Raw genomic sequence first — 27,612 nt, 5'->3', positions numbered from 1 at the left:
CCTGTGTTGGCTGGGATTGGCTCCAGCAGACCCCCCATGACCCTGTGTTCGGATTCAGCGGGTTGGAAAATGGATGGATGGATGGAGTCTCTCTTACACAGACAGTGAAAGTGTGACCACTGTGTCTCTACCCTAAATAAGAGAGCACTTCCCTACGATACTGCTTACTTTGTAGTGAAATTCACCCATTGAGAGAAACAAATCAAAAACACAACATGCTTAACACCTCATTTCCTTCTTAACTTATCATGGCGCCATTCATAGCTCAGAAAACACAGCCCCAAAACACCTTACATACAGTACATAATTCAAAGATGAAAACTGTGGGCACAGAATAACTCAAACCAAGTAGTTTGATTTAATTCTTAAAATTCACAAAATGACTAAAATAAAACCCACAGGAATGTGAAACTGAAATCTTGTCATTAATGTGTATTTTTCTCTTGTTTTTTTTCCACAGACGCAGCACTGATTTAGTCACTCATCTGTAGATAACAATGGGCCCTCCATGACTACCTCCATGTTTATTCTCTTCCTCGCCAATGGTGCGTAAAGATCAAAGTCCTCCTAATTATCTTTCTCAGGTACACAAACGGCAGAGTCTGCAGCCATGACTTTACTCTGCCATCTACTATGAAGTTCATCTCTTCTTTGTCATCATGTTCCTTTTTTTCTTCCTGATGTACTCTGGAAACTAAGGTAAGGAACTTTAGACAGAAAATGTTGCAGATTGGTCAGACATGCAAATAAGAATATACTCCGTACATTTGACAATAAAGCTGAACTAGAAACTGTTCAGGGAGTCATACAGTTAGTTGAGCTTTAAGCATCAGCACATTAACAGATATACTGCAAAACATTCCTCTTATAACACATAAAGACTTACTGTTGTGCTAACACTAAATAATATATCAGAAATTTAGTTTTGCCCATTTCTTTTTTGTTAAGATCAAAGTCTTTAGGTAATGTAATTTGAGATTCATTCTTGGCAAGCAGGACACAACATAACCACAGGTCAGCTGAAGCACTGCTCAAAATGTTCAATTAATGATTAAAATGTAGATCTTACTGACCCTGGCACATTCTGTAGATCATTTATGAACTATGAAATATTGTTTTACTTCTGCATTTTCTCTTTATCCACTAGTTAATCTTTATATAGTGTCTCTCAAAGGTTTTACAAATCATGCTTAATATTGCACTTTCTTAGTGAGGGACATCTTCTGTCAATGTACAGTTTACTTTTTGTAATAAGTGGCATAATGAGCACAATGCTACCTCTGTCTTGTTTCATGCCTGTCTTAGTGAACGTTATTTTATCTCAGATAATCAGTCCATTTTTCATGCCACCTTTCAGATGATACCATCTCATAATATACAACTAATGACTATTTTTTAATATTAATGTTATCAAATAATGAAGCATCTCATAAAATGTACTACTTTATCTCGTATAATTGTTTTTCATTTTTATACCTTATACTGCAAACACACTGGTATCTTATCAGATTCATCCATCCATCTATCCATTATCCAACCCGCTATATCCTAACACAGGGTCACGGGGTCTGCTGGAGCCAATCCCTGCCAACACAGGGCGCAAGGCAGAGAACAAACCCCGGGCAGAGTGCCAGCCCACCACAGGACACCCACCCACACACCAAGCACACACTAGGGACAATTTAGGATCGCCAATGCACCTAACCTGCATGTCTTTGGACTGTGGGAGGAAACCAGAGCACCCGGAGGAAACCCACACAGACATGGGGAGAACATGCAAACTCCACAAAGGGAGGACTTATCAGATTCAATTCTTCTTTATTTTTCAATCACCCTTCAGAGTAAGCAAACTGCTATCAGCTAATTAGTCTTTATTTAATACAAAGCCTTTCCAAATTAACTCATCCTTTTACAATGTATATTCGTTTTAGCAGTAAAGACTGTGTTACTTTGGTCTAAACTAAAAATATAATTTCAAATCAATGTTTTTTTACATACCACATTTTAAAAAACATACAATTAATGACTACTTATTTTATTGTCTGTTATATTACATACCATCTTCTTTTAATCTAAAAATCCTTGTTTTTTTACAGTTTGTTTTATAGTGAGCTTTTCTTGTACATAGGAGCGTTAGTGCTGTATCCAAGCAGCAGTTATTTTAAATATTGCCAATTATAATCAACATTCAATCTTCATTTCATATACTGTAATTTATTATACATGCAAAACTTATTGTATTTTAATCAATTAAACATCCTTTGCTATTCATAACGGCCCCTATATTACCTTTGTAGTCCTAATGAATAAAGGGACAATATCTTAAATAAAACTTTTTTCCAGGCTCATCTAGGGTTGGTCCCTGCCTTGTGCTTCATAAGCTCTAACACCCCTACAAATGAGATAACACAAATGAATTAATGGATGGATTATTCAAAATGTGCAGTATTTTCATCATGACATCTTTCACAGTGTCTAATATGTTTTACGATGCTTTGGACTAAGCACTTTTGCAAAGTTTTTTGTGATAAAAGTTTTACAGAAAAATTTAAGAGGTACAGGTGAAAGTGAAAGCAAGTGAAAAGTTTTTATATCAAGCCATTATATTGTGGGTTTGCTTATTCTAAGATTTACTGAATTTTCAAAAAAAATCTATGTTTAAGATTATTTATCTTATTCTTGTCAAGTAAATATTGCTTATCCCATTTGTAGATTCTTTGCTAAATACAAGCAAAACAACTCAATTTTCATGTTTTGTTTTGCTTTGGTATTTTTTGCAGTGTGGAGACCACACTTTTTTTTTTGCAAACACACTATAGTTGCATTTTTCTGATTTTTACAAAGTTACACAGTTACAGAAATGTCAGGGTTCAAGCACTGAGCATGACGTATACACAAAAAACTCCACAGTTCAGGTATTTTTTTTTTTCAGCCTTTTTAGTAAGATTCAAAGTAAACACAGTTCACACAAACGAAGAGAAATATCCAGAAACACACAAAAAACGAAAGGGTTTCTTATTAAGTAAGTTTTAGGCTTCCATATTATTGGTAATACATGAGGGTGTTATGTACACTACAATAAATACCTTAATGTATATGGTCAGAAAACTGTATACTGTATCTTGCCATTTTCAAATGCACTTGAAAATACATTTGCTATTACACAGAATCATTGTAAGATAGCTGGGCTGTTCCACTTACATGTCTGCTTACAGGGTACAAGGCAGAACATTCCTTTATCTATTTATGTATTCTATGTATCAACATTTATCTTAACAAATACCACTTTGAAATAAAGGGGAAGTGCATGTTGGGCTGCAGCCAGGAAGCACATCTTTACTCAAAGAATTGGGAGGAAGCCATCGAGACATGTAGTGGCCTTGACAACCTTTACGAAGTATCTGGATGGGATATTGATACAGCTTAGCTGCTGACTAAACAATCGAGATTGATGGACTGAATGGTCGCCTCTCATTTGTCAAATTTTTTATCTCCGAACACAAATTTAACATTAACTCAGTAAGAACGGCTCTTAAACATACCTTTAACTGGACCTCTTATTTTCGCCAGCACAGGGCTTCAGAGCAGAAAACAACTTTGGATAGGATGGCAGTCCATGAAAAGTGCAAACTCACTGACCTTACTAGACGTTGTTGGCCTGTGTAAAGAAAAGACTTGGTCCTCAGTGGAAACCCATATAATACAACAAAGCCATAAAAGTATGCATAAGTATGGCAAAACAAACAGAAACAGCAGGGTACAGCCAAAAAGATAACATACAGACAAAGAATAAGGTGAAAATCAAGTGATGCTAAGTAAAATCCAACAGCAAATAGACTTTGCTTTGGTATGGACTTTTCTAGGGAAACTAATAGCTAATATTATTGTGTTCTAGTCATTTTAAATAGGAAAATAAATCAGTTTACTAGTATATACATTAGTACAATTAAGGAAAATCAAGTTACTTAAATCTTAGCCAAGCATCTAAGCATAATACCTTTTAATTTCTAAAGGTTTCTGCATTGATACCGAAGCACCAACATAATGTTCTTTCCAGTGACTCAATATTTATAACACTCAGCTCATCACAAGATGCCCAATTCAGTGTTGGCCAAAGGCTGATATTTTTTTTCCCAATCTAGTGTGATGGAACTGGGGTGCCAGTGAACAGCAAACCCCAAACACGACCACACAAACACAGTCCCGGGTTCAAATAAATGTGTGTTTATTACAGAAATACCTCCAAATGAAGCACAAAACGCACAAGTTATCTCTCCACAATTCATTTCTCCTATCTTCACTGCACTACCCTCCTCCAGACGAGTGTTGCCTTCCTTCCTTCCAACTCTGACTCGCCTGGATAAGGGAGAGTGGTCCCTTTTATTGAGGATCTGGGAATACTTCCAGTGCCAGGGCTGCTGCCCATTGGAAGTAATCCCGGGTCAAACGGAAGTCCAAAATAGCAGGGAGCACCTCTTGCGGCACCCATGGACCACTGCAGAGCTGTGCTGCTGGACTACCACTCCCAGAATTCCATGCTGGTTCCAAAATGGGGGCCAAATTGGAATGATGCTGCAATCTAGCACTTAGAGAGAATAAACATCCCTCAAAGACAGTCCTTCCCCATCTTCTTTTATCCCGACCAGGGAAGGTATTATGCACATGTCCTTTCTGTTCACTTGGAGCCACCCGTCCGGGTAAGGGATCTTACCAACTCCTTGGCGGGATGCCTGTCCATCCCGTGTGCCACCTACACAAGGTAATGCTTATTTTTTAAAATAGTTTTGAAATTCTTTACACCTTTTTGAATTTTTTTTAAAACAAACATTCAATTTTTGTGGAAATGTTTGAATTTGCATAAATAGATGTTCATTTTAATTATGATGGGCATGAAGGAGATGTTCTGCTTATTTACTTTTCCCAATTAACATACCATACCATTTTTATTTGTTAAGCGCTTAAAAACACAGCATTACAACTGACCGAAGCGCTGTACAGTTAAAACAAGCAAGACTAAAAGCAAAATATTAAAAACAAACATTAAGAGAGAATTAAAACAGAGACACTAAAAACAGGTCAGGGGACCCAATAAAACAGAGAAATAGCAAAAAGCAAGTGGAAATAAGACAGGTTAAGAATTAAAAGCCAATGTGAAGAAGTGCGTTTTTAGGTTTGATTTGAATGTGGCGACTGAAGCGGCTTGCCTAACCACTAAAGGTAAGGAGTTCCAGAGCCTGGGTGCACAGACGGAAAAGGCCCTTTCACCACGAACTTTAAAACGGGCTTTGGGAACGGTTAGGAGCAGCTGATCTGCAGATTTAAGAACACAAGGGGGATTGTGACGATGGAGCAAGACACTCAAGTAGGCAGGGGCTAGACCATTTAGTGCCTTATAGGTTAAGAGGAGTATCTTAAAATCAATTCTGAAGCTAACCGGCAGCCAGTGTAGGGTTTTTAAAATCGGTGTAATGTGTTGGCTTCTGCTGCTTCCAGTTAAAAGCCTTGCAGCCGCATTTTGAACCAATTGGAGTCTAGAAAGAGTGGCTTTACTAATACCATATAGGCAGGAATTAGAATAGTCGAGCCGGGACGTAATGAATGCATGGATTACTGATTCCAGAATTGGTTTGAGTTTGGCAATTCGCCTGAGAGTGAAAAAACATTTGTCGTGGGCCTTTCCATGACAAAATTCCGAAAAGTGAAGAGTTTCCTCACCCTGCCAATAACAAAGTGAAAGACTGTGAACTCACTTCCTTCAGAATTTTGTGATTTTTTTGATGTGTTTAAGGAATTTTGGGTATTTCTGCTTCAGCAATACTTATCCATTTCAGCATTTCTAAATCTTGGTTCCACTACTCTGTGATAAACTATTGCACGGTATAAGGTTGTTTCCAGGTTTAAGTCCAATGCAGCCATAAATTATGCATCTCTGACCCTCTTTTGATACATGTGAGATTAAAAAATGTATAAAGCACCACAACTGATGTAAAAATATTAAACATTTCAGGGAATTTAACTTAAAATATGGACATACTCTAAAAAACCTTATGCTTGTCTGGATGTATAAAAACAAAGCTTGTTTTATACCTGTAATCTTGCATGTTCAGTTAAATATGTTAATTGTAAATGCGTACCCTGCATTAATGCTAAGAATTGTTCTTAAAAGCCCTGAAACATTATGTTCCTGTTTATTTTGCTAGCTGATGCACACCAGAAATGGCATTTGGTTTGGGGATTGCTGACCCTTGAATTTCCTACTAGTGATTAAATGTTGGATTATATGGTTGTGAGACATGGACACTATCCAGTGACCTGAGACGAAGACTGGACTCCATTGGTACTGTGTCTCTCCGGAAAATCCTTGGGTCCTGCTGGTTTGACTGTGTGTTGCTCATGGAGTCCCGAATGAGGCACATTACCTGCATTGTGAGGGAGCGTCAGTTACGGCACTACGGCCATGTGGCGTGATTTCCCGAGGGTGATTTGTCTCGCAGGATCCTCATTGTTGGGGGCCCGAGTGGCTGGACCAGGCCAAGGGATCGCCCACGTAACACCTGGCTGCGGCAGATAGAGGGTCATTTCTGGAGAGTGGGACTGGATCGCGTGTCTGCCTGGGGGGTTGCCAACCGGGATCACGAGTTGTTTTGTCGTGTGGTGGGTGAGGCAATGCGCTTTACCAGTGCATGCTCCCCGACTTGACTTGACTTGATTAAATCTTGAAGAGCTTATCACATGACTTTTTCATTTTTGGACCTCTTAGTTTCCCATTTAATAGTAAGGCAGTGTTTGAGCTAATTTAGCCATGATATGCATTAGCTTGGCATTTCTTTTACAACTCCGTGACCCATTCCCTGCTGCTGCCGAATAAACATAAAGGATTATTTTAAAGTATTGATGACTGCAAATGATTTAATGAGAATACATTCTAATCATGCAAACAATTCACTGTCTTACTTGAAAATAAGGGATACTAATTAGCAAGCAATGATGACAGTTATCTATTTTTTAAAATTTCAACCATCAAATAGTTGAAATTTTCCGTATCCTATATATATATGATGCTTTTTTTATTTAATTGATCTCAACTAACACTAATGGGTGAACCATCTAGCAAACACAAATGAAGGTTATTCTGAAAGTACAATTTGGTGACAGCAATATACTTACTTTTAAGTACATTAATAAAAAATTAAAACATTAATTGAAAATTAAACTCTATAGAAATTTATGAAGTTAGTTATGTTGTCAAAGCAAATAACAGCACACTTTTAGATATAAATTGTAAGATCTCACAAGTGATGATGTGAAATAAAGTGAAATCACTGAGCTCCCTTCTCTTCGTGTCTTCGACCTTCTGTGTAGAAGGAAAACCAGACAGCCTGGTGAAAATGAACACAGACATGAGAATAACGGGCAAACGCCACAGTAACAATGACTAGCAAAGAGTCGAACACTGACCTCTGGAGCAGAAAGGCAGCTGCGTTTAACGGCCCTGACAGAACGATGATAAATCCATCTTGTAGTAACTGATGTTAATTACTTGCTTCTGCCTCGTTAACAACACATTCTTGGGCACTAAAAGTAACAGAATTATAGAGGCATTTACCAATATTCTATAGATAATGGGCTCTGAAAATGGCCGCATGGACAAATGAATGATTTTTTTGATGAAGCAATTTTGTTTTCTTTTACAGACTAAAAGACAGAAAGGCCATAGAATGAGAGCTGTGGAATGGAAGCTGTTGAGCAGAAAGATTTCTTTATTAGCAGGTGGGTTTAACAGATACAGTGAACCGAATTAAAGAAGATAACATACAAAAATTAAACAAAGGGCACGTTATGTTATAAATCTGACATTTTCTTCTTTGTTCATTTTCTCCACTTTGTTACTAATTTTGTTATTGGTAATGTTTTGAATTTTGAAAGTTATTTTGTTCATTTTCCCTTCCATTTCTGATCGCATACATCTCCATATTGTAACACTTGTTGGCAATGACTCCCCTGTTGCTACCACTGGATTCTCAGATCTATAGAACATGACCCTTGTCCTAGGTTCTAGATATACGTAAAAACAAACCTCTCTCATGTGTTAATGTAAACTGCAAACTGCTTTAGGTTTTGGAACTTGCCTTAGTTTTTTTTTTCAGTTTTAATTCTATCTAGTCTCTTCAGCTACTTTCCAATCTAAAATTCTGCCCCATTGTGTCTCACAGAACATATACAGAGTCTTCAAAATGTTGCAGTCACAGGGCATATTTGGGAATGAGTCAAATTCTAGGGTGTTGTACCGTGTTAACCATTATGAATGTAGTGAGAAGTCAAGCAAAATGACACCTTTTATTGGCTAACTAAGAAGATTACAATATGCAAGCTTTCGAGGCAACTCAGGCCCCTTCTTCAGGAAAGATGTAATACAAAAACTGGAGTTCCCTGTGTTTAAGATGTCTCACTTAAAGGTTTTCCAATGTTGTTATTTGTCTTGTGTGGCGGACAGTGGAAGGACCAGGAGAGGGACTACACCTCCCCTAGCCCACGAGAGGGCAGGCGCCCTGGTCTGTATGCAGGAACCGAGCATGTAAGCTCAACCGTACTGGGGCCCATGGTCACCACGAGGGGGCACCCCGAGGACTGAAGAGCCCTGGATGTCAACACTTCTGTCACACCAGGAAGTGCCACCGCAAGACCGTCATAGGGCACCTGGAGCACATCTGGGTGACGAGAAAAGAGGCCGCCTCCCTCGAGTAGGAGAGCCAGAGTTGGGAGGGAGAAGACAAAGCTCGGAGGAGAGGAGTAATTGCGGTGGAAGAAGGACCACAAACGAGAGAGAGGCTCTTTTGAAGGGTGTTTGGTGCAGGGGCACTGTGTTTTGTGCAGGACTTTTGTGAATAAAGGGTGTATTTTTGAGACATTCAGTGTCTGCCTGTTCATGTTCGGGCTAACCCTCCACACCTAGTGTCTATGCAAACACAGGGAAGTCCAGTTTTTGTATTACATCTTGCCTGAAAGAAGGGGCCTGAGTTGCCTTGAAAGCTCGCATATTGTAATCTTTCTAGTTAGCCAATAAAAGGTGTCATTTTGCTTGACTTCTCATTAACTTCTGTAGAAATTAAAGATTTGAAGCTGCTCAGGTGAATGATGAAAATGAGAATTGATTTTGTCAAATGTTTCCAAGAAACATCAAAACAACTTAAAAAAATTCAAAATATTCAATCTAGACAAAATCCACTGGACCGGGGTGGGTAAGATGAATACCTAAGAGTTCTCTGATTTAGGACTAAACAATTTCCACTACAATTTATTTGGACCAGCTTTTCATTGACACACAATTTACACATTTAATATCTTCAACTTTTCTACCATGCATGATAAATTACAATACTGTGCATTTCTTTAATAGGAGGTACAATTTGACATGGGCCTTTGTTCTTCTGATTGGATGTTACCTGGCTTTGCTGTACCCTGTTTATTTCCCAAGGCAGAAAATTATTTGGAGAAAATACATGAAAGAACGCCAACTCAATGAGGTACGACTCTACTTCAGCACAGCAGTCTGCTTAGTTCCCTGACATGGCCAATCCTGTCCAATAGTACAGCACAGTTACAAGGTAATAAGCATCCCAGGAGTGGCGTACAGAGCAGCATCAGAAAACATATCACATAAACACAAGGTGGAAAGCTACAAAAAAGGGTATTGCAGTTAGCAACTTGTGGAAGCAGCTGGAAGGTGAGTGGAACATTTACACATACATTTACTTGTTTGGCTGACACCTTTATGCAATGCGACTTACAACATTTATGATACAATTGGTTACATTTCTTTTGGTTTTCCAATTGGAGCCCAATTTAAAAATGAAGCCAGTGCAGTCCAAGGAAGCGCTCATGTGCTGTGGGCACAGATAGGCCAAAGTTATTGAAAGCTAGGGCCTCAACACTTCTAACAAGTTTAGAATGTTGTAATCGTCAAAAAGAGTGAAAAAGAGAATTCATCTGCAGGCTTCTTTTAAAATACAGTTGTAATCATTCCCTAATTTTGATCACTGTAGTTTTCCAATGAATGACTTTCTTTTTATCTTTGCTATTTTTTAAAACATTCTAGTAGAACAGTAATCATATCAACAACTACTATGACTTTAAATTTTCAATAGTGACAGTCATCAATATTTCAAAGAAACAATTTTTGATTATTCTTTAAATTTTGATTGTTAGTGTAGTGTTTACTACACTGGAAGATCATAAAATAATTCAAAGCTTAGTTTACCCCTGCAAGAGAAGAAACATTACACACAAATGGAGAGAACACAGAAAACTTCAATAAAAGCGTGTCTAAGTGCAATGCCTTGCAGTCCAGTAAATGAAGTTTATCCACAAGCAAGTATGAAAAAAATCAGCCCACTGTCTAGGCTGCCGGGAAAACAGTTTAGCATTATTTCTGTCAAATATAATGCCTATAAAAAGTATTCACCCCATTGGAAGTTTTCCCATTTAATTATATAACATTGAATCACATTTTATATTTGACACTATGTGAAAACAGATCACTGCAAAGTGATTGAAACTAATTACAAATATAAAACACAAAATAATTAATTACACATGTAGTCATTATTTAGTAGATGCACCTTTGACAGTTTCCCATATTTATACTTTTTCACATTCTTTAAAAAAATCTCATTTGGATTGAAATCTGGACTCAGACTTGACCTCGAATAGAACATTGATAGAATATTAATGGAACATAATAGAAAAATATAGAACATTCTAGCATATTAATAATATTAGAATATTATAGAACATTGATAGAATACTAATAATATTAGACATAAACATAAACATGATAGAATATTAATAGAACATAATAGAATATTGTTTTCAAACCATTTCTGTGTAGTTTTGACTATGCTTAGTGTCCTAATCTTGCTGGTAAGCAAATCGTCTGCCAAGGTGTAGGTTTCTTGCAGACGGCATCAGGTTTTCCTCCATGAATTCCCTGTATTTCCTGCATTCATTTTTCCCACTATCCTTAAAATCCTTTCAAATTCCTGCTGCAGAGAAGCATCCCCACAGCATGAAGCTGCTATCGCCATGCTTCACATTGGGGATGGTGTGTTTTTGCTAATGTGCAGTGTTTGTTACTCCAAATATAGTGTGCGTTTGATGGCCAAAATGCTCAATTTTGCTTTCATCAGAATGTAAACCTTCCATGTGCCTTCTTGCAAACTCTAGCTGAGATCTTGTGCATTTTATTTTATTTTTTTGTAAATCAGTGTTTTTTTTGGTCATTGTCCCATAAAGCCTTGACGGATGAAGTACTCACCAACTGTTGCTCACTGTAGCTTCTAACTCTTTCTGAGTTCTAAGAGGTCCCTTGGTGGCCTGACTCATTCATCTTCTTCTTGCACAATCACTCAGTTTTTATGAATGGCCTGCCTAGGCAGGTTTACAGCTGTGACATTCTCTGCCCATTTCTTGATGACTGATTTAACTGTACTCCAACTGATATTCAGTGATTTGGATATGTCCTTATCGCCATCCTGTGGCTTGTGAGTTGCTGGCAGCGTTCTTTTATCTTCATTTTGTAGGTTAAGCCAAAATACTGACTCACCACAAGGTTGACCTTCGACATACAGGTGTGTTTAAACTGCAACCAATTCAAACCCCTTAACTACAGAGAGGTGATGACCATTCAGTTAATTCTGTGATTACTAAAACCATTTTTTTCCATCCATCCATCCATTTTCCAACCCGCTGAATCCGAACACAGGGTCACGGGGGTCTGCTGGAGCCAATCCCAGCCAACACAGGGCGCAAGGCAGGGAACCAATCCCGGGCAGGGCGCCAACCCACCGCAGGACACACACAAACACACCCACACACCAAGCACACACTAGGGCCAATTTAGAATCGCCAATCCACCTAACCTGCATGTCTTCGGACTGTGGGAGGAAACCGGAGGGCCCGGAGGAAACCCACGCAGACACGGGGAGAACATTCAAACTCCACGCAGGGAGGACCCGGGAAGCGAACCCAGGTCCCCAGATCTCCCAACTGCGAGGCAGCAGCGCTACCCACTGCGCCACCGTGCCGCCCCATTTTTTTGTGTTTTATATTTATAATTATTTAGATTCCTTTGCAGAGATCTGCTTTCTCTTCAACATGTTATTCAGGAAGGGGACATGGTGGTGCAGTGGTAAAACTGCTACCTCACAGTAACATCAGATTCATGTCTCAGGTCCTCCCTGTGTGGTGTTTGAATGCTCTTCCCACGCCTGCATGGGTTTCCTCCCACAGTTCAAAGACACGCAGCTTAGGTGGATGGGGTCTCTAAATTGGCCCTGGTGGGTGTGTGTTGAGTGCGTGAGTGTGTTCACCCTGCGATGGACTAGTGTCCTTTCCAGGGATTTTTTTGGGCTTGTGCCCAATACTTGCTAGGATAGACTCCAGCCCTCAATAACCCTGCTCAGGATTAAGCAGGCTTAGAAAATGGCATGTTATGTTGATCAGGGTCAAGAGAGGGACAAATTAAATCCACTTTGATTCAATGCTGTATAACAATAAAATATGAAAACGATCAAAGGAGTGGATGTATATATATATATATATATATATATATATACACACACACTAGGGGGCTTTGCTCCTTGCTTTCTTTGCTCGCCAACCCCTTTCCCCCCACCAGCACTACGCGCAATTGTGAAGAGGGGGTTTCTGAACGCACCCCGAGGAGTCTTGGTCGCTCCTCTGAAACCCCTCTTAAACGGTGATAATATGGGAAACAAATAACAGTTGTTTTTTTTTTTACCTCCTCTTTGCTCGATCAGCTGCTGGATTGCTGCTGTTGCTGTGCCGCGTGATCTGCATTTTGTGCGGCGCTTCAAACATTTAAAAGTCTGTACAGCAGCTGTCCTACTATTTGTCTCACTGCCTTGTCTCTCTTGTCCCCTAGACATCCTCAAACACTATTCTATCTCTTTTTATTCTTCCGTTATTTCACTGAGTAATATTTTCTGTTTGTTTGCGCTAATGCGATCTTTACTCTCATTTTTTTTGGGACTTTTGAATTTTCCTACTTCTATTATCTCTAACTTGCTCTGCATGTGCATCACGGCACTTGCTTCCAAAGGTTGTAAGTATGACATGACTTGTCCGTCTCGCGGGACGTGAAAGTGTCTCTCTGTCTCTCTTCAAAAGATCACATCTCGTCACAGGAAAAAGGTCTCGTATCATTGCAAGGTTTTTTTAATTATATATATATATATTGTGGCAAGCGGCTGGGGGTGGCACCCAGCCGGGATGCCCAGAAGGACCAGAGGAGGGATTACGCCTCCTTCAGACCGTGAGGGGGCGACCACCCTGGTGGCTTTGGGGACCCAAAGCTCAACCCTGTAGGGGCCCGTGGTCACTGCCAGGGGGCGCTTTGATGCCTGGAAAGCCCTGGTCCTCAGTACTTCTGCCGCACCGTGCTGGGAGGGAAGCACACCCGGTGTGCTTCCGGGTGCGCAGCCGGTACTTCCGCCACACTGGGGAGTGCCGTGGAAAATTATCGGGAGGCACCTGGAGCACATCCGGGTGATTATAAAAGGGGCCGCCTCCCTCCGTTCAGTGGCTGGAGTCGGGAGAGGAGATGGACAGAGCTTGGTGGAGAGGAGTAATAATAATAATACATTTTATTTATACAAGGCGTCTTTCAGAGAACTCAAGGACACCGAACAAACAATAAATAAATAAATAAAAGGCACAATTATAAACAACTTAAAACATCAGAAAATCTAAAAATTAAAACCAAACAAAACCACTATAATCAGAAGGAAAAAGAAAAAGCCATTTTAAACAGAGGCATTTTAAGTTTGCATTTGAAAAATGAATATGATTTGATGCTTCGGAGCTCTGCAGGTAATGAATTCCAGAGCTTGGGAGCAGAACGGTGACAAACCACCTGGATTGGGTGAAACAGTTATGGTGGCTAGGGTGCCAATCCTGCCACCAACCCCTAGGTTTCCCTGTAAGTTGGTGGATCTGGGTACATGTTAGTGTCATACCCAGGATGAAGCAATAGCAGGTTAAGGGCCTCGCTCAAGGGCCCGACGGAGTAGAGTCACTTCTGGCATTTACCGGTTTCTATCCGGCAACCACTCCTCCTAGATTTTGTTGTGTGTGAAAATCCCAGTAGATCTGCAGTTTCTGAAATATTCAGACCAGCCCATCTGGCACCAACAACCATGCCACGTTCAAAGTCACTTAAATCACCCTTCTTCCCCATTCTGATGCTTGGTTTGAATTTCAGCAGGTTGTCTTGACAATATCTACAAGACTAAATGCATTGAGTTGCTGCCATGTGATTGGCTGGTTAGATATTTGAGTTAACAAGCACTTGAACGGGGTACCTAATAAAGTGGCCGGTGAGTGTACATATATATTGTGGAAAGCAGCCCGTACACAGACAGGTAGACGTCATTAGTACACCCAACACACATTTATTTACAATACTCTTATGTACAAAACTGACACACAACCCCAAAACTCCCCCAAAGTCCAGGCCTTCCAAATGCCTTCTTCTCCGCCTCCACTCACTAGAGTCACTAGAGACTTTTTATCTTGCCTGGAGAGTTTTGGATACCAGCAGCACACTGATGTTCCTACCCATTGTAAAGGACATATCTTGGACCTGATCTGCTGCTCTGGTGTTGTTCCTTTTGATCTTACAGCAGATGAACTCACTATAACCAATCATTTTCTTCTTTCATTCAATGCCAAACTTACCCTTTCTGTTCCTAAGCTTCCACGTCTCATAGCCTTTCGTAACATTAAGAATATTAACTTGAATTTGCTGTTTTCTAGAATTGATTCCCAAATGGACTTTTATAATTTATCCACTCCCATAGAACTGGTCTCATACAGTATTATAACACTTGTCTTAATGGTATTCTTAATTCTCTGGCTCCGCTAAAAACCAGATCTGTTTCTTTTTCTTTTTCTGCCCCCTGGTTTACGCCTGAACTTCGGCTTCTGAAAGCTAAGGGCAGGCAACTTGAAAGGTTGTTTAAAAAATCAAGACTCTTTGTCCACAAAGAGATGTATAAAAATCATCTACTCTATTACAAGGATTGTATAGCCCAAACCAAATCTAATTATTACACTCAGTTAATTACTTGTAATACAGGTAACACTAAGTCTTTGTTTTCTTTACTTAATAATGTTACACAACCCCCAGACTCTTTACCATCTCACCTTTACTCAACTGCTTTCTGTAATTCTCTTATGTTTTTTTCAATGAGAAAATCCAAAGGATACATCAGCACCTTGGTCCAGATTGTCTCTGTATTCCTTCTGAACTACACTCACCTATTCACTCTTTCTCTTCTTTCCAGCTTCCCACTTCCTCTGAAATCTCAGATCTCATCTGCAAATCCAAGTCATCTACTTGTCAGCTGGACCCCCTGCCTACAGTTCTGGTTAAAGCCTGCCTCCCCTCTTTAGTCCCTCTCATTTCTGCCATCATTCACTCTTCTCTTACTACTGGTATTATTCCATCATCTTTTAAAACTGCTGCTATAACCCCAATACTAAAAAAAACCTGGTGCTGATCCTATTAATTTCAATAATTTTTGCCCCATTTCTAACTTGCCCTTTATCTCCAAAATTCTTGAAAAAATAGTAGCTACCCAACTTCACACCCACTTATCTCACAATAATCTATATGAAAAATACCAGTCTGGTTTTCGCCCTCTTCATAGTACAGAAACGGCACTTGTTAAAATTACCAATGACCTTCTTATGGCTGCTGACTCTGGTCTAATCACTATTCTCATCCTCCTTGATCTGAGTGCTGCCTTAGATACTATTTGTCATACCACTCTCCTTAATAGATTATCTTTGATTGGCATTACTCACACTCTCAGGCCGCACTCAGTTCATACAGCTTAAAACCTTCACATCCCAACCCACCGCTGTTACTTCTGGTGTGCCACAGGGCTCTGTCCTGGGGCCTCTTCTTTTTACTATTTACCTTCTTCTTCTTGGCAGTATTTTTCGCAAATATAACATTAATTTTCACCTTGCTAGTAAACCCACCTCTTCTTTTCCACCACCCTCACTTATTGACTGCATTTCTGAAATTAAATCCTGGTTTTCTTCGAATTTTCTTAAATTAAACAGTGACAAAACTGAGGTTCTCCTCATTGGTTCAAAATCATCATTATCCAAAACCAATAATCTTTCTCTTATTATTGATAACTCTGTTGTTTCCCCATCATCTCAGGTGAAGAGTCTGGGTGTCATCCTCGACAGTACTCTATCTTTCCAATGTCACATTAATAACATCACCCGGTCTGCTTACTTCCACCTACGTAATATTAATCGCATTCGCCCCTCCCTCACTCCTCATACCACTGCCCTCCACTTCTCGGCTGGACTACTGCAATGTGGTCATGTGGTCTGGATTGTGAGCCCTGCTGAGAGACCTGAAACTGTTGAAGTTGGATGTCTGTATCTGTTGGTTGAGCATCTCCTCCTCCTGCAGGGTCTAGATGGGATAAGGGGAGGAGATGCCAGAATAAAAGGGTTGCACTGGGAACTCAGTTTTAAAGGACTATTTTCTGCCATAGGATTTGAACTTATTTATTGAACTGTTTTAGCAGTTTCGATTTGAATACCCGAGATAAAAGACATCCGTGATCCCAAAGAGGATCCACACAGAAAGTGAACGAATGTTTCAAGCAAGCAGTGCTTCTCACAAGAACAGTAAAACAGCTGACCTCATGGTGGCTCAGATGAAATTCAGTTCTTTTTTCATTTAGTTTTGTTCTCAGTCAGAAATGAATGACAGGTGTCACTGAAATTTTATACACACGAACAGTATATAATGTATATTCAGAGTTTCCACCAGACAACAATGATGAAATATCCAGTACCAATTATTCAAAATAGAAGAAAGAATTAAAAAACTACCACCCATTCACTCATTATCCATGCTCTGTATCCACTTTACCCAGCAATGAATCATGGGTAACTACAGTCAAGTTCTTGATAGGATGCTACACCCAGTAACCACAAGGGGACACCACTGAGCCCCACACCTCAGACACTGTAATGCCCAACATGTTTCTGAGTTTAATTAAATTTATTTATTTATCTCAAACACCCTTACAATAATCACCCATCAAAACATCAATAATTAAATACAATAATTCTGCCAATTCCTCCATTCTTCCTTCCTCCAAGAATGTTGCCCGCTACCTCCCAACTCTGACTTCCTGCTGTGAGGCTCCTTTTCAAGCCAGACCCGGGAATACTTCCGGTGCCACAGTAAGTCCTCTTGGAAGCACTCCCAGGTCATATGGAAAGCATGGAGTCTTCCCCCGACAGCACCCACTCCTGGCACCCAGGGACCCGACAGGGTTGTATTTCCAGAGTCCAACTCCCAAGCATCACTGTGGCTGCCCAAACTAGGACACCACAAGAGGACAACTGCCACATGCCAAGGGGGATGGAACTGTTCCTAGCTTCTGGCTTCCACTAGTCCAACAACTGTATTCATCTAGTCGGGCACAAAGTTGTTGCCTTGTCTAGCTGGCTAGTTCATCTGTCCTTCCATCCTGGCAAGAACACACGTTCCATCCCTGCTGAGATGCCAGCCCTATCCTTGTAGGCGCTTACAGCCATTACAATGAACAATTAAAATTACATCCTCTCTTTGGACTGTGTGAGGAAACCCAACTACTTCCAAAGCTAAACTGAGAAAAATACTCAAAAGCTATAGAGAATGAAATCCATTCTTTCATATTGCACAGATACAAATCATTTTTTTTTTCATATATCGCCCTTTACAGCAGTTACTATCTCAAAGTAAGTATTAAAGCAGTTAACAAATTTCAATGAATGGTGAGCACAATGCTGTATTGCATGTTCATACGACTAGACAGAGATCAACGTACAACTAACAACAAAGCATCCCCATAAGAGAAGGGTTAAAAGGTTAGCTGATTTTCAAATTAAATTAGCAAAGTTGCCGATTTGTGACTTTTTACTTACTTTCTTGTTGCAGGTGTTGCTGAATCATTCAGCAGAGCTCCTAAATCAGCCCTGTCGCCTAATGTGGAGCCAAGCAAGGCTGAGAGAATTGTATTCTGTAAAGCTTACTCCTGTAGTTCCAGTGTTCCTGCAAATGCATGATGTTGGGAGTACTCAATCAGGTCTAGATAAGTTTCTGACGCCTTTTGGCCTCAAAGGCAATACAAAATTAGCTATTAAAGCCTTACAAGGACTTCCTCACACCAGTTTAACTCCTGAGCTGGTCAGCAGAACCTGCAAACGCTGTGTAGTTGTTGGGAGTGGAGGAGTGTTACACGGAAGCCAACTTGGTAGCCATATTGACAGGCACAATATCATCATTAGGTGAGTAAGGCCGTCTTTACAGACTCCATGGCTCGTGACTGATTGGTGTGAACACTTCTGGCTTTTACATATGGTACAGATTCCTTTTTAAATAAATATGTATCCTCTTCTTGTTATGCTTCCCACCATTAGCATGTGTTGTTAGTGTCGTAAACTCCGTCAGTTCATGCAGAGAAAGAAGTGTGTATTGCTGGTGTTACCATAATTTGGGATCTACCACAACCAAACAGTGCAAGTTAATGTCCTCTTTTTGCCAGGAATGCACAAGAATAAGGATGCATTTCTTCAGTATTTGCAAGTCTCCAGTATGATTTTTGAAGTTGGCACTAATCTGAGTTGAAATGTCAGAATTTAATGTTGCTTAGCTACCTACTCAGAGAATAGGAAAATGATGTTCTTAAAATTGCTTAATAGATCATAGTTCAACCACAAATTAAACTCAGATCTTTTGCCAAAGCTGAAGTAAAAAAAAGTTGTTAAATATCAAGGTTCAGACAAAGCGTCTTCCTTAGTAGTAGCAGTAGTTCTAGTAGTATTGTTGCATTGACAAAACCCTAACTACAGTAATTCTGCCTTTACCATCAGTGGTCAGAAAATGATTATTTTAAACTGTGCATGGAAAATTAAGTATATGAGCAATGAAAAAAGGGTCACTTTATGCTGGTGTAAAAAAAAATGTTTTTTTATAAGAAAAATGTAAACAAGCATATGTTATTTTTATTTTTTTTATGATGTGTTACTTTTTAAAATAAATATTTAATAAAGCTCTGCAGCTGTTAGAAATCTTTACAAAATATTGCTTATTAAATATCTACTTATCCAGAAACAAAGCAGCTTTAGCCAATGACAACACAGAATTATGATGGAGCAATGATTAGCCCTGCTGCTTTAAAGCTCCAAAAAATGTGCTTGAATACTTGTCTGTTAACAATTTACATTTATCTGTGTGGATGTTCTGTGCAGGCCGATGTGAGGTTTTCTATGGATAAAGTGGTTTTCTCAGATTTGCATGTAAGGCAGGCAAGATGGTACTTGATTAGCTCAGTATAAATTTGTGTGCATGTGCCTTATAATGGACTGCAGTGCCAGCTTTCGTTTATGCATTGTGCCCGATGTTGACACGTTTCTTTTTACAGAACTTTCCTTTTTACAGCACAAATTAAAGCCACTCTCAATGATGGACACATCACATATACTTGAAAGATATAATTCTGTGGCATCTCACATGCTAGGTTAGACTGTGTGCTTTATTTCGCAAGCATTATTTTAATTGGCCATGTGTTAAACAAAGCCTGTGACTTAATTTAATCTATACTAATTTTAGACTAAATGATGCGCCAGTGACTGACTTTGAGGAAGATGTTGGCTCACGAACAACTATTCGCCTCACCTATCCAGAAGGAGCCCCAAAGTCCCCTAAAGAGTACAGTAACAACACCCTCCTTGTCATAGCCATTTACAAAAGTGTGGACCTAGCCTGGTTCTCCAGCATGGTAAATAAACAGACACTGGTAAGTAGTTGAATAACTGAATTTGACATTAGGTACAATTCAAATGCAAATGCCACTGTGATGAAGTACTTCAGATCCAGAGTCAACAAAGTGTTTTCTCAGCGAATATGGCGTGTTCACTGGTGACCTTGCTTGCGGAGTATTTTCCTGGAAATTCATCTTGCGGCTGGCTTTGGTGAATATTTTTCCCCAGTGCCCCATGATGTTTTGCGAGACCAGGGTGACAGCATAGAACTGTGGCAGCCATGAGCAGAACTTTCATGCATGCCTAATGTAAGACCGTCGGCGATATGCATCCGTTATGTTACAACCCAATCTCTACTCACATTTTCATCCTTTATGCGTTAGATAAAAAAAAACATTGCAGTATTTTCATTTGAGGGGCACATTCACGGACCATAAGTTCTGCTACTGGATATAAAACACTCATCCCTGTGCTCCGGCAGGATAGCACAGCATGGCCAAATTACATGCATAATTAGCCATGTGACCAGATACAATCTGAAAACAAGCCTTATGGGCAGAATCCCCTCATCAGAAAACAGATAAAACCCTGCAAAATAATAATAGTGAAACACATCACTATTTAAAAGGCATTCCTTTCTTCTTGATGTAAGAAAAAAGTGAGAACCATTTGCACATATAAAGAAGAAACAAACAAGATGTTCCAGCTGCGTCCAGATCCATGACTTCAAACAATGGAACACACCAGTCCCACGTGTACCACAAGGTTGGAGCTCTGTGATCGCAATTATCTATCTATTTAATTTACTTATTGTTAGTTTATGGCAATTTGTTGTATTTTGATCATATTATTGGCCACGTTAATCGATCCACCATAGTTGGCAATGGCATACACTTCCCTAGCCCTCAGGGACACTTAAAAGATCATTGCAACATTATAATCCACTTAAAATAAGTTCAGTTCCCCCTTCCCCAGTGACTTCAATGCATTTTGTGGACTTTGGTGGAGTTTTGAACATTTCTGTGATCTCGTTGAATTCACAGTGAAATCCATCCATCCATCCATTTTCCAACCCGCTGAATCTGAACACAGGGTCACGGGGGTCTGCCGGAGCCAATCCCAGCCAACACAGGGCACAAGGCAGGAACCAATCCCAGGCAGGGCGCCAACCCACCGCAGGACACACACAAACACACCCACACACCAAGCACACACTAGGGCCAATTTAGAATCGCCAATCCACCTAACCTGCATGTCTTTGGACTGTGGGAGGAAACCGGAGCGCCCGGAGGAAACCCATGCAGACACGGGGAGAACATGCACTCTACACAGGGAGGACCCGGGAAGTGAACCCAGGTCCCCAGATCTCCCAACTGCGAGGCAGCAGCGCTACCCACTGCGCCACCGTGCCGCCCTTCACAGTGAAATGAACTCTGCAAGTGTTTGTTCATCACTAATCATAAATAAGACTGTACTTAATAACAGCATTACATTAAGAATCTAGAATTTGATTTTACTTCATTCCTCTATCGTTGTTTAGAATTGCTATGCTATATTCTAGTTGCTGTTAATACATCAAAATGGACTGAAGTTGTTTCTTGTAAGTCAAGCTGAAATAACACTACACCCAATAAAACTAAACGGTCTTTGTGCTTGTTACTGAAACAAGCCTATTAACTGAATTTGATAAATATTCATAAATATTTACTAAGGAAAGGTTTTTATTCCATTTCACAGTGGCTCAGTAACTGATACTGTTAAATGCAAAGGCACAATGCAACTTGTTGGTCAACAGAATTTTTAAAGATTTTTATCTGATGCTTCTTTACAGGGATGGTGGACCAAACTTTGGTTTTGGAAATCAGTAGTTGAATCTGTTCCAATTAAAGCAGAGAATTTCCGAATCCTAAATCCCAAGATTATCCTTGAGACAGCTCTGCAACTTCTACAATATCCAGAACCCAACAATATGATGACTGCATTTTCTCAGGTGAATAAATTCTACTAGTAAATACTGAACTATGCTTTGCACTTCAACTTACATTTTCAGAATTGTAGCTCACATTTATTTAATTGTGCCAAGGGTACGTTTTCTTCAGTTTTAATCTAGTTCTACCACTATGAACTAAACGAAAACAGAATTCTTACTAGCACTCTCAGAGCAATTTACACTGTAAGTGCTGCATAATTTTGGTTAATTTAAATCAGTTACCTTTTTAAAGTCAAGATACATTTAACATTCATACAGTACTTATATATATTTTAATTATTTAACTCCACTCTGCTGCAACACTCAACTGTTTTTCTACAGGCAATTTAAAGTCATGAGAAAAAAAGAACATAAAGGAAATGGCAATAAAAAACACTGGTTCTATGCACCAGCACTGTAAAAAGCTTGTCAAAGCTGCTGTGATAGACTTTAAAAGTAAAATGTAACTGTACAATGTTAATCAAATCTGAAATCCATATTGTTATTGGATTAATTATATAAGGTATTTATTTTGTTTTTATTTAATTATTAAGTCTAATTATCAGTGAAACTGCTATCAACAAAGGATAAATTAAAGTTTAACTATGTAACCTCTCTCTGGCAGAAGAAATAATGTACTTGTGCTTAATAACAGGTTCCAACTATAGGGATGACTGCCGTAATTGCAGCAATAAGACTGTGTGATGAGGTCAGTTTGGCTGGCTTTGGCTACAGTCTCGAGCAACCTGATGTGCCTCTACGTTATTATGATACAGTGCGCATGGATGCAATGAAGGTACAGCCAATACATGATGTGGAAACAGAAAAGATCTTCTTAAGAACTCTTGTTCATGCAAGGGCAATAAATGATCTGTCTGGTGGTATCAGCTAGTAAACCTGTTGTTCCAGTTTGTGCCAACTTCAGTATATTTGATATTTATGTTTAAAAAACAAAACAAAACAAAAAACATACCTCCTTTACAAAAAATAATCCATGAGGCTTTATATGAACTATATTGAGAAAAGTTTATGGGTCTGAGCTGTCCAGTTTGCTGACCACCTTTTGGTCCATAATAAAGGGAATTAAGAAACGAGTATTCAAATAAATGTACAAAAAACCATTTTTTTTTTACTGAAAGCATTGCATATACATAAAATTCAAATGTTAATAATACTGCACTTTCGTCTTCAGCTCTATCAAAAAGAAAACATTCACTTATCAGGGACTTTGATATCAGAAAAAGACATTTTACAGTGAATTACATTTTAATCTGCAGTACACATAAGGCAAATGAAATATAATTCACTGGGAACTGTCATATATGTTGTAAAAATAGCATATGTAACACTTTTATCACCTAAAGACAGAAAAATGTATGAAAAAAGTAAACTTAATTTTATTTGTTTAGAGCAATTTTATGTTGCTTCATATTATGTACCTACATTTCCTTCCAATAAAATACAAGATGCTCCTTTCTTTACAAGTTCTAGAGAAGTGGGATTCTGGAGGGCTCCCATAGCTTTCTTGCTAAATCACAACACTGTTGCAGAATGGAGTCTGGAGGAATAACTCCCAGATGAATTGTCATTAGTTCATAACATTTAATAATTTCAGTTTGATGTGTTTTGCTGTAATATCTTAAAAGCTTCCTGAAAGAGGAAAAAAAGACCTTAAAATTAGAATCTGAAAAGCTAAACAATAAGATGAAGAATATAAAATCTGGGACAAGCACATAAGCTAGACAAAAAATCTGCTGAAGTTAATATCATTATATGTAATACTAATAATAATAATAATAATAATAATAATAATTAAAAAATGAAAACAAGTATATTTCACACAACTAAAAAGTTTGAAGCTTTTTTCTGAAGGCCAAATATATTAAAATACTTTTAAATAAACATTTAATGAGGATTAGCTTATTTTCATGCTTCCAAAAGGCTGCTGTGTGTCCATGGTGTGTAATTTCAATATTAAACCACTTGCCTGTAATAGTCCCCAGCCAGCATTCCTATAGGGGCTGAATCATCAGACAAAACTGGCAACTCAATAACTTCTAATTTATAGCCCTGAAAATGAAATATGAACACATTTAGTAATAGTATAGGGTCTTGGTTTTACTTAAAACATGCTAGAAGGCTCATTATTTAAATCCTATAAACATGCCATCTTTTCATATCTAATTAGATTTAGTGTTCTTGTTTTCCACAAATGAAATGGAAAAGAGAAATGTTAAGACAGTTTGAGTCCAGTTTGAAGCACTGTGTGGCAAGACAAAAATTAAGAATTAATTAACGCTTTCCTCATATTTTCCAACAGTGATATCTCACACTAGCATCCTATGAAGAGCAAAATTGTCTTTTTAAAAATATATCTAGCAATACACTGCAACATAATAGATCTTATAATATGATGTTTATCATTCTATTTGTTAAAAAGTAAATAAGGCTTGAAATACAGCTAGAAAGAAAACCTAACACTGTAACTAAATATAACAACTGTGAATGTAAAGCAATTAAAGTGATATACCAGATAATTACTGGCAAATGTACACATTTTTGAGAACAATGCTATTTGCATAAACTGATTCAAAATGCATCCTGTATAAAACACTGAAATCATTTTTTTAAATTATTTATGAGAAATAAAAACACACACTAAAGTAACTATTTTTAGTCTAGATTTGGAAAATAATTATTCAGATTAGACATTGAAGGACCCCAGAACTGAACTGAACTGAACAAGATATGGCAACATTAATGCCTACTTTGAAAATCATATCCTCCAGAAGGTAGACATGAAATTTCTAAATTAAATGTGTACTGACAGTAAGTTTGCTGGGCCTGACTTTAGCAGCAATCAAGAGATTAACTGAGGATACTTTTGTGGGGAAATCAGATAAGCCAATGCTTAAACTGGAAATAGGGATATGTTACATTAAAACTGTTAACAGAACAAACCAACACAATATTACCGTTTCATTTTCAAACCATAAAAAGTAGCTGAAGTAATAATCCCCATCTCGTAGGGTTACTGTTGTGTAACCTTTTTGCAGGTAGCGGCGTGAAGTTCTTACCAGAGACCATACCTATTCAAAGAAAGATGATTAGGGTAAGAATCCGTTACAGTATACGTTTTTTCATGACTTGTGCTTAGGAAATGACAAATACAAGGAGGCACAGGAAAGGCATTTGAATTTTTAACAAAACCAAAAATATTAAATAGCTTAAAGATATTGCTCTAATAAAATTTGAGTGCCTTCCTCTATTAGTATAAATAATTTATTTAAAATAAAAAAAAATTGTAAAACATTCATTAAAAGGATAATGATTATAATGAACAAAATAATACCATTTACCATTTTGTTAATATGCAAGGGAAAATATATTCATTACAGCATTACAAATCAAAATATATACAGAAATTAACAGGATTCCTGTGTTATAGTGGTTCTGATATCAGAGAATAACAATCATAAGAAGTGTTCAGTTATTTATCAGACTGATTTGTTGCAACTCTCTATTAGATTTCATGTATAGTGCATGTTGGTTAACAAAATACAAAACCCGATAAAAAGGCACATATAAAGAAAAATTAGGCAAATATTTAAAAATAAGGTAATTTATGAATTTATTTAAGTCTGAGGCTTCAAAGAAATTTATATTGCAAATACCTCATCACCTAAAAAACTACATATGCAACAAACAATGGGACAATAATGATAAAATATTTTGTAATGTGTTTCCCTCTAGGACATTAGGGATACCAATCTTTAGATAATCAATAATAATAATAATCCCTAACTAAATTAGTTTACAAGTTACATTCGCATAAGGAAAAAGACTGACATTGTTGGATAATTTAATGTTTAGACCTTAACTGAGAAGTTAAAAGGATTTCCTTTAAAATTGAGAATCAACTAAAATGTGCATTCTTCTATAGCCATATGTAAGTGGTAATAATATGTAAATACCAGAGCATTAGTAAAAAAAAAATATCTGTGATTTGAATTTTAAATGGCAATGACATACAGTATATGCTCCATTTATAAATTTAGATTTAGTCTGCATTTATACACACATATAAAATAATTTGCTTACTAGAAAAGTTTTTTAATTATAGGTCAGACATTATTTGAGAATGCCATTATTTTAAGACACAAGACCAACCCTTATCAAGTATAGGCATCCATGAACATATTTTTGAGGTTTAGGCACAGAAACCGATTTCTAGTCAGAATGTTCCAGAATGCCCTAATGACAGAGAAAAGAATACAGAATGTGTGCTTAAAGCAAATGCATCATTTACTGGAGTAATTTTCGAGGAAGGAAATTCCGAGAAACATTATAAAAAAGAGCATCTACCACACCTTGCTGCTGGAACTATATCAGGATCATTTAACATCTTAAAGCTGTCCAGCCTTTGTACCTTTTCTCAGTCACCTGCACACATCTAAGTCAAGTACTTTGCAGAAATTCACCCACGTTTCTGTTGTGAATGCTAGAACTGGAGCTCTTTTTCAGATGATGTACCATGTTTACCTTCCTTAAAAGCTGCTTATTTCAAGAAGTTAAACTGGTATTAAAAGTTTGCTTTTCTCACAAACAATTTAGTGTTTAGTCTTTCCTTTGCCTATTTTGAGGTATAAAGACCTGGCAGTCAGGCAGGGGTGTAAAATAAAGGAACTACTAATGTATTGATGAATCAGCTAGAAAGAAGCATCAGGCAGTTTTTGGTCTTGAAATATGATCAGCAATTTTCTTATGCGTGGCTGATACTTATTCTATTTCATGAGTAACCAAATGGAAGCATCCCTCATACACAGTGTCCATTATTAAGAAGTGCTTCATTTTAAAAAGGGCTTACAGTTAGTTTCATTTTAGTAGATTAGCTTCTGCAATGACATTGTTTGCCCAGCAAATTCAGTGCAGTTGATATAAATTTAAATTCCCAGAACATCTTTGAAGCACCATACTCTTCCAATATGGACCATTTGACTTTTAAATTTTTTAGTACAAATAAAAATAATGCAGCGGAGTAGGTGGTCTTTAAATTCCTTTCAAACATGGTTACAGCAGCCTCACTCTTGCAGGGCTCTTTGTTGTAGCTGTTCATTTATCTTCACAGTTACTATAGTCTGACTGTCAGCTGCCTTCTGGTCTGAGGCAGTCATCACATGTCCACTGCTGTTCTTCTCTATTTGGAGATTTTGTCTAAGAGCCTCTGCCATAAATTAACCCTTCCTTCAATCTCTTTCAGTTCTTTTAAAACACAAGTAACTCGATTTGCATACAATCAAGCCACTGGTAACACTGGCCTGGGGGATGGGGAACAGATTTGAAATCCCTCACACAAGACAAATTAAAGAAACAAATTATATACCTTGGCTCACAGAACCATCTATCATAATAATGACAATAATAATAGTAATAATGATAGCATCAATGAACACTGAAGGCAACCATTAGGGTGGAGAGGGCGTATAACAGATGTATTTTAAAGAACACATCTTTTTTTTTTTTTGGAAGAGGAGTTATGTTTATGAATTAGTAGGTGAGATGTAAATTTGTGAAAATATACAGTCATATGAAAAAGTTTAGAAAGCCCTCTCAGCCTACATAATAATTTACTTTCAACAAAAAATAACAGTGGTATGTCTTTCATTTCCTAGGAACATCTGAGTACTGGAGTGTTTTCCAAACAAAGATTTTTTAGTGAAGCAGTATTTAGTTGTATGAAATTAAATCAAATGTGAAAAACTGGCTGTGCAAAAATT

The 27,612-nt window shown here is 38.1% G+C and overlaps 2 protein-coding genes across 7 annotated transcripts in view; one reads left to right on the top strand and one right to left on the bottom strand.

The window, feature by feature from the left end:
- The first annotated feature begins 587 nt into the window (after positions 1-587).
- On the top strand, positions 588-22,805 carry st3gal7 (ST3 beta-galactoside alpha-2,3-sialyltransferase 7). 3 transcript variants are annotated; one of them, XM_051924006.1, is made up of 8 exons: positions 588-699; positions 3,576-3,719; positions 7,695-7,770; positions 9,398-9,524; positions 18,041-18,390; positions 19,715-19,901; positions 21,698-21,856; positions 22,491-22,805. In XM_051924006.1, exons 3-8 carry the CDS (start codon positions 7,733-7,735, stop codon positions 22,725-22,727), a joined length of 1,098 nt encoding a protein of 365 aa, XP_051779966.1. In that variant the 5' UTR covers positions 588-699; positions 3,576-3,719; positions 7,695-7,732; the 3' UTR covers positions 22,728-22,805. The 3 variants fall into 3 exon arrangements, with proteins under 3 accessions (XP_051779966.1, XP_051779965.1, XP_028651523.1); XM_051924005.1 differs by having other exon boundaries at positions 3,571-3,719; XM_028795690.2 differs by lacking the exon at positions 3,576-3,719.
- Positions 22,806-23,208: 403 nt separating this feature from the next.
- hps1 (HPS1 biogenesis of lysosomal organelles complex 3 subunit 1) overlaps positions 23,209-27,612 on the bottom strand; it is a 43,181-nt gene continuing 38,777 nt past the window's right edge. For all 4 annotated transcript variants that reach the window (XM_051924001.1, XM_051924002.1, XM_051924003.1 and 1 more), the window contains 3 exons: positions 24,811-24,924; positions 23,819-23,905; positions 23,209-23,481 (listed from right to left, as the gene is read on the bottom strand). In XM_051924001.1, coding sequence (XP_051779961.1) covers positions 23,323-23,481; positions 23,819-23,905; positions 24,811-24,924 — 360 coding nt within the window. In that variant the 3' untranslated portion in view covers positions 23,209-23,322. The remainder of the gene's footprint in view (positions 23,482-23,818; positions 23,906-24,810; positions 24,925-27,612) is intronic.

The sequence above is a fragment of the Erpetoichthys calabaricus genome, chromosome 2 (assembly GCF_900747795.2).
Source record: "Erpetoichthys calabaricus chromosome 2, fErpCal1.3, whole genome shotgun sequence".
Classification (NCBI taxonomy): Eukaryota; Metazoa; Chordata; class Cladistia; order Polypteriformes; family Polypteridae; genus Erpetoichthys; species Erpetoichthys calabaricus.
Note: the sequence above shows the minus strand (reverse complement) of the source record. Positions and strands in the feature narration are given on the sequence as shown.